This window comes from Carcharhinus amblyrhynchos, chromosome 34 (assembly GCF_965287045.1).
Source record: "Carcharhinus amblyrhynchos chromosome 34, sCarAmb.v2.hapA, whole genome shotgun sequence".
Classification (NCBI taxonomy): domain Eukaryota; kingdom Metazoa; phylum Chordata; class Chondrichthyes; order Carcharhiniformes; family Carcharhinidae; genus Carcharhinus; species Carcharhinus amblyrhynchos.
The window spans coordinates 6637458-6645857 of NC_137357.1; the positions used below are offsets into that span (position 1 = coordinate 6637458).

At 47.8% G+C, this 8400-nt stretch overlaps 1 protein-coding gene across 1 annotated transcript in view; it reads left to right on the forward strand.

Moving 5' to 3' along the window:
* Window positions 1-2018, forward strand: part of LOC145361258 (glycerol-3-phosphate acyltransferase 4-like) — a 40239-nt gene extending 38221 nt beyond the window's left edge. Inside the window, exon 6 of the mRNA XM_080216890.1 lies at window positions 1892-2018. Coding sequence (XP_080073016.1) covers window positions 1892-2018 — 127 coding nt within the window. The remainder of the gene's footprint in view (window positions 1-1891) is intronic.
* Window positions 2019-8400: the final 6382 nt, after the last annotated feature.

Here is an 8400-nt window from a genome sequence, read left to right on the forward strand (position 1 = left end):
CCTCGATTAGATTCCAGTCTGTAACTCACTCCCGGGTATCTGTTATTCTATATATAAACCACCCTGAACCCCTCGATTAGATTCCAGTCTGAAACTCACTCCCGGGTATCTGTTATTCTATATATAAACCACCTCGAACCCCTCGATTAGATTCCAGTCTGTAACTCACTCCCGGGTATCTGTTATTCTGTATATAAACCACCCCGAACCCCTCGATTCGATTCCAGTCTGTAACTCTCTCCCGGGTATCTGTTATTCTATGTATAAACCACCCCGAACCCCTCGATTAGATTCCAGTCTGTAACTCACTCCCGGGTATCTGTTATTCTATATATAAACCACCCTGAACCCCTCGATTAGATTCCAGTCTGTAACTCACTCCCGGGTATCTGTTATTCTATATATAAACCACCCCGAACCCCTCGATTAGATTCCAGTCTGTAACTCACTCCCGGGTATCTGTTATTCTATATATAAACCACCCTGAACCCCTCGATTAGATTCCAGTCTGTAATTCACTCCCGGGTATCTGTTATTCTCTGAACTTGGGTCACTGGGTTACATATTCTCCTTGTATCTGTGTGGGTTTCCTCCGGGTGCTCCGGTTTCCTCCCACAGTGCAAAGGTGTGCTGGTTAGGTGGATTGGGTAAATGTGTGCAGGGTTGTGAAGATACAAAGAACAAAGAACAGTACTGCACAGGAACAGGCCCTTCGGCCCTCCAAGCCTGCACCGATCATGTTGTCCCATCCAGACCAACCGCCTCTATCCCGCTATCCCCCACCTGTTCATGTCTCTATCCAGATAAGCCTTAAATATCACTAACATATCTACCTCAACCACCTCGGTCGGCAGTGCAATCCAGGACCCCACCACCCTCTGTGTAAAAAACTTCCCCCGCACATCTCCACTGAATCTTTCCCTCTTTATCCTCAACTCGTGTCCCCTTGTAATGGTCATTACTGCCCTGGGAAAAAGCTTCACCTTATCTACACCCCCCATAATTTTATAAACGTCTATTGGGTCTGAGGAGAGGCTGAATAAACTAGGCTTGTACTCATTAGAGTTTAGAAGAATGAGGGGAGATCTCATTGAGACGTATAAGATGATGAATGGGATGGATAGGATAGAGGTGGAGAGACTCTTCCCGCTCAAAAAAGACAATAGGACTAGGGGGCACAGCCTCAAGATAAAGGGGGGGCGGTTCAGAACGGAGTTGAGGAGGAACTTCTTCACTCAAAGGGTGGTGAATCTCTGGAATCCTCTGCCCGTTGAGGTGGTGGAGGCTACCTCGCTAAATATTTTTAAGAAGCGGGTTGATGGGTTTTTGATAAGAGAGGGGATTAAGGGTTATGGGGAGAGGGCGGGAAAGTGGAACTGAGCAGCGACAGATCAGCCATGATCTTACTGAATGGCAGGGCAGGCTCGAAGGGCTAGATGGCCTACTCCTGCTCCTATTTCTTATGTTCTTATGTCACACCCTCAGCCTCTGTCTTTCCAGGGAGAACAATCCCAGTTTATTCAATCTCTCCTCATACCCAATACAGGCAACATCCTGATCACCCTTTTCTGTATTCCCTCCAAAGCCTCCATGTCCTTCCAGTGCAGTAGAGGGAAAGGCCTGGGAGGGATAGTCTTTGATATTGATAGGCTGAATGGCCTCATCCTGCACTGTCAGGATGCTATGGAAATTTGTGTCGCTTGCCCTTATATTTTAACCCTTTTGGCGCTGGAATCAGTCTGGTGAATCCACACAGGGCCCTCTGAGGCCTACAGTGTGGGTGTTAGCTCTGCACCATATCAGAACACCGCTGAGGCGTTCTGTGCCCACACGATGGGAGAACGGGCCCAGAGATCTGACTGAGCTCAGGGCTATCGGTTCTTGCGCTCAGTATCAAGCCCCACGTCCTCACTCAGGCTGGAGGCCGCCCCACCAGCAGCAAGGCAACAACGCGAATGGAAAACGTGCCTCTGGCGAATGGGGATCTTCACACTGCGGGAGCCGATCGGGAATGGTGATTCCCCTCACACACTCCTCCATTTCCTCCAGATGAAAAACGGCAACACAGAAACTCAAAGCAGGAGTAGGCCATTTGGCCCTTCAAGGCTGCTCCACCATTCATTTTGATCATGGTTGATCATCCAATCCAATATCCGGATCTCCTCCTTCCTCCCAGACCCCTCGATCCCTTTAGCTCCAAGAGCGGAATCTAATTTCTTCTTGAAATCACACAGCATTTTGGCCTCAACTACTTTCTGTGGGAGTGAATTCCACACATTCCCCACCCTCTGGGTGAAGACATTTCTCCTCACCTCAGTCCGAACAGAAATCATAGAATCTCTGCACTGCATTAGGAGGCCATTCGGCCCATCAAGTCTGCACCGACCACAATCCCACCCAGGCCCTATCCCTGTAACCCCACATATTTACCCCTCTAACCTATCTATCCCAGGAGACCAAGGGGCAATTCAGCATGGCCAGTGCACCCAATCTGCACATCTTTGGGCTGTGGGAGGAAACCGAAGCACACAGAGGAAACCCACGCAGGCACAGGGAGAATGTGCAGACTCCACACAGACAGTGACCCAAGCCGGGAATCGAACCCAGGACCCTGGCACTGTGAGGCAGCAGCGCTAACCCACGGTGTCACCCTCAGGCGACTCCTTACCCTCAAAACTATGAAGAAAGTTATCTCAGATTACAATGGGATCTTGATCAATTGGGCCAGTGGGCTGATGAATGACGGATGGAGTTTAATTTAGATAAATGTGAGGTGATGCATTTTGGTAGATCGAACCAGGGCAGGACTTACTCAGTTAATGGTAGGGTGTTGGGGAGGGTTACAGAACAAAGAGATCTAGGGGTACAGGTTCATAGCTCCTTGAAAGTGGAGTCACAGGTGGACAGAATGGTGAAGAAGGCATTCGGCATGCTTGGTTTCATTGGTCAGAACATTGAATACAGGAGTTGGGACGTCTTATTGAAGTTGTAAAACCATACTTGGAATACTGTGTACAGTTCTGGTCACCCTATTATAGAAAGGATATTATTAAACTAGAAAGAGTGCAGAAAAGATTGACTAGGGTGCTACCAGGATTTGATGGATTGAGTTATAAGGAGAGGCCAGATAGACTTTTTTCTCTGGAGTGTAGGAGGCTGAGGGGTGATCTCATCGAAGTCTATAAAATAATGAGGGGCACAGATCAGCTAGATAGTCAATCTCTTTTCCCAAAGGTAGGGGAGTCTAAAACTAGCGGGCACAGGTTTAAGGTGAGAGGGGAGAGATACAGAAGGGTCCAGAGGGGCAATTTTTACACACAGAGGGTGGTGAGTGTCTGGAACGAGCTGCCAGAGGGAGTTGTAGAGGTGGGTACAATTTTGTATTTTAAAAAGCATTGAGACAGTTACATGGGTAAGATGGGTATAGAGGGATATGGGCCAAATGTGGGCAGTTGGGACAAGCTTAGTGGCAAAAACTGGGCGGAATGGACAAATTGGGCCGAAGGGCCTGTTTCCATGCTGTAAACCTCTATGATAAAAGGTTGCCTTGCAAACAAACAAGCCTTGTACCTGCCGGATCTCTTATTGCAGTAATAATAATACGCCTTTGCATGAAAATTAGTTGCGGTGGGAACTGTTCAAAATGTCATATGCAAAGATTCATGCAAATATGAGTTTGGTATCACAGGCTTTATTCAACTGCAGAATTCAAACAGGAGGGAAGTGGTAGAGTGTTGCGTTCAATTCTGATTACAGGAAGGATGTGGAGGCTTTGGAGAGGGTGCAGAAGAGGTTTACCGGGGTGCTGCCTGGATTGGAGGGTATGAGCTATCAGGAGAGGCTGGACAAAGTAGGGTTGTTTCCTCTGGAGCGGCGGAGGCTTGGGGGAGACCTGATAGAAATCTGTAAGATTATGAGGGGCAGAGATAGGGTTGACGGTCAGAATCTTTTCCCCAGAGTTGAAATGTCCAATACTAGCGGGCATGCACTTCAGGCAACAGGGGGAAGATTTAGAGGAGATGTGAGGGGCAAGTTTGGCACAATTAGATGGGCTGAAGGGCCTGATCCTCTGTGGTGTTCTTGCTAAAATGGGAATAGCAAGTATGGAATCATGAACAAATAGTTATTCCAAGTCAGCCACGGGTCAGAACCGGTTTAGGTGGATTGAATGGACAGAGTGTTGGGTGCAGAGGTGAGAAAGTGAGTCCCAGATGAGATGAGGGAACATTAGTTCAGGCAGCCAATTGTTCTGATCCTAGGGGGATGGGCACAATCGATCGTTCCACCCCAAAAGGGAAATTGGAAAAGACTCCAAGGGGCATAAGACATTGGCCACCTTGACGGTGAAGGAACAGTGGTGTGGGCCGAATGGCCTCCTTGTCTGCTGCAGCATTCAATGAGTGGGTGTCGCTGGGGGAGTGCAGCATTTATTGCCCATCCCTCGTTGGCCCTTTTCGAGGAGGCAGTGAGCTGCCATCTTGAATCGCTGAAGTCCATGTAGGTTAGCATTCATGTCAAGAGGGCTAGAATACAAGAGCAGGGGTGTATTCCTGAGGCTGTATAAAGACCCCATTTGGAGAATTGTGAGCAGTTTTGGCCCCGTATCTGAGGAAGGATGTGCCGGCCTTGTAAAGGGTCCAGTGGAGGTTCACAAGAATGATCCCTGGAATGAAGAGCTTGTCGTATGAGGAACAGTTGAGGACTCTGGGTCTGTACTCGTTGGAGTTTAGAAGGATGAGGGGGGATCTTATTGAAACTTACAGGACACTGTGAGGCCTGCATAGAGTGGACATGGAGAGGATGTTTCCACTGGTAGGAAAAACTAGACCCAGAGGGCACAACCTCAGGCTAAAGGGACGATCCTTTAAAACAGAGATGGGGAGGAATTTCTTCAGCCAGAGAGTGGGGAATCTGTGGAACTTTGCTGCAGAAGGCTGTGGAGGCCGGGTCATTGAGTGTCTATAAGACAGAGATAGATCGGTTCTTGGTTAATAAGGGGATCAGGGGAAAAGGCAGGAGAATGGGGATGAGAAAAATATCAGCCATGATTGAATGGTGGAGCAGATTCGATGGGCCGAGTGGCCTCATTTTACTTTATAGGACGGGTATCGAGAGAAATGGGCCAAACGTGGGCAATTGGGAGGGGCTTAGTGGTTTAAAAAAAGGACAGCATGGACAAGTTGGGCCAAAGGGCCTGTTTCCATGCTGTAAATCTCTATGACTCAGCCCTCCAAGTCTGCACTGACCCTGCTACCCGTCCGGGGACCATATCCGTCTATTCCCATCTTATTCATGGATTTGTCCAGACGCCCCTTAAAACTCACCATTGTATCCGCTTCCACTCCCTCCCTCAGCAGCGAGTTCCACGCACCCACCACCCTCTGTGGAAAAAATCTGCCTCGTATATTTCCTTTAAACCTTGCCCCTCGCACCTTAAACTTACCTGGTAATTGACTCTTCCACCCTGGAAAGAAGCTCTGACTATCCACTCTGTCATAATCTTGTAGACTTCTATCAGGTCGCCCCTCAACTTCTGTCGTTCCAGTGAGAACAAACCAAGTTTGTCCAGCCTCTCCTCATAGCTAATGTCCTCCATACCAGGCAGCATCCTGCTAAATCTTTCCTGTACCCTCTCCAAAGCTCCCACATCCTTCTGGTAGTGAGGCGACCAGAATTGAACACTATATTCCCAGTGCAGCCTAACTAAGGTTCTATAAAGCTGCACATGACTTGCCAATTTTTAAACTGAATCCCTCGGCTGATGAAGGCAAGCCTGCCATATGCCTTCTTGGCTACCTTCTCCACCTGCATTGCCATTTTCAGTGACCTGTGTACCTGTACACTCAGATCCCTCTGCCTATCAATACTCTGAAGGGTTCTGCCATTTACTGTATATTTCCCATCTCTTCCAAACCTCCCAAAAGCAGCCTCCAAAACTGGTTTCTTTTTGACAGATGGGTATCGTAGGAAGGCTCATCGTGTTAATGGCACAGTGCAAATCTCTGTTGCTGTGACCATGAATGCCTGAGCAGACTCAAGAATAACGTGCAGCATTTGAAAAGGAGGGAAGGAATGGTAAAGGGATGAGTTGCGAGGGGGCTGGGTGGAGCTAATTCTCAAAGAGCTGGCACCCACATAATGGGCTGAATGGCCTCTTTGGGTGGTACTTCCCATGCTGACACTATAATTCAGAAAGCCCACCAACGCCTCTACTTTCTCAGGAGACTGAGGAAATTTGGCAAGTCCAATACGACTCTCACCAACTTTTCCAGACGCACCATAGAAAGCATTCCTTCTGGTTGTATCACAGCTTGGTCTGGGCTCCTGCTCTGCCCAAGACCACAAGGAACTACAAAGGGTCGTGAATGTAGCCTAGTCCATCACTCAAACCAGCCTCCCATCCATTGACTCCGTCTACACTTCCTGCTGCCTCAGAAAAGCAGCCAGCATAATTAAGAACTCCACACATCCCGGACATTCTCTCTTCCGCCTTCTTCCATTGGGAAAAAGATACAGAAGTCTGAGGTCACGTACCAACCGACTCAAGAACAGCTTCTTCCATGCTGTTGTCAGACTTTTGAATGGACCTACCTCACACTAAGGTGATCTTTCTCTACACCCTAGCTGTGACTGTAACACTACATTCCGCACCCTCTCCTTTCCTTCTCTATGAACGGTATGCTTTGTCTGAGTAGCGCACAAGAAACAATACTTCTCACTCTACGTTAATACATGTGACAATAATAAATCAAATGAAAAATCAGCTCCCAAGCCTGGTGTCTGTGGAGAACTGAATGCCGACTCTGCAAACCAAAATCATTTCCACTGTTACACAGCTCCGACATTCAGGAATATAACATGTCATAGAATCCCTGCAGTGCAGGAGGGGTCCATTGAGTCTGCATCGACCATAATCCCCCCCAGGCCCTATCCCCATAACCCCATATATTTACCCTATTAATTCCCCAGAAACTAGGGGCAATTTAGCATGGCCAATCCACCTATCCTGTACATCTTTGGACACTAAGGGACAATTTAGCATGGCCAATCCACCTAACCTGCACATCTTTGGACACTAAGGGACAATTTAGCATGGCCAATCCACCTAACCTGCACATCTTTGGACACTAAGGGACAATTTAGCATGGCCAATCCACCTATCCTGCACATCTTTGGACACTAAGGGACAATTTAGCATGGCCAATCCACCTATCCTGTACATCTTTGGACACTAAGGGACAATTTAGCATGGCCAATCCACCTATCCTGCACATCTTTGGACACTAAGGGACAGTTTAGCATGGCCAATCCACCTAACCTGCACATCTTTGGGACACTAAGGGGCAATTTAGCATGGCCAATCCACCTAACCTACACATCTTTGGACACTAAGGGACAATTTAGCATGGCCAATCCACCTAACTTACACATCTTTGGACACTAAGGGACAATTTAGCATGGCCAATCCACCTATCCTGCACATCTTTGGACACTACGGGGCAATTTAGCATGGCCAATCCACCTATCCTGCACATCTTTGGACACTAAGGGGCAATTTACCATGGTCAATCCACCTAACCTGCACATCTTTGGAGTGTGGGAGGAAACCAGAGCACCTGGAGGAAACCCACGCAGACACAGGGGGAATGTGCAGATGCCACACAGTGACCCAAGGAAATTGAACCCGGGCCTCTGGCGCTGTGAGGCTAACGACTGTGCCACTGTGCCCATCCTTTCCAAAAGTGAAAAGAAAGAGAGAAATTGGGTGACCTCAGAGTGGTGGTGTCACACACCACGCCGATATTACTGAGAGGGAACCTGAGACACCAGTTCATGCTGGTGTCTGGTTTAGTTTTTGAAGTATTGTGAGGAGTCACGTAAAACCCACTCAAGATCTTGTCCAGTCGTTATGTAAAGAATGATTGAGGAATATTTATTAATTTTCAAGAAAAGAGAAAACACAAAACAAAAAGGACTACAATATTCCCAGGCACTGAAGTATAGTAATAACTCACAGCTCAGTTTATGGAGAAATTATCTCCTTGTTCCAAAATATATCCACGATCCCTGAACTCACAAAGACATTCCCATTCCCAAACAACATGTAAATGACCCAACTCGGCAAGTCAAATCCAGCTTATAGTTACCACACAGTACAGGGCTGATGACCAAGCCTGGGAAATGTCTCTTCCTGTTCTAGTGAAGATATTTAAACTGTCTTTACAAAGGTTTCCTTCAACGCCTTGTCAACATACTTGACCAGAAACTCAACTGGACCGATCGCATAATCACTGTGTCTCCCAGAGCAGGTCAGAGGCTGGGAATCCTGCGGAGAGTAACTCACCTCCTGACTCCCCCAGAGCCTGTCCACCATCTCCAAGGCACAAGTCAGGAATGTGA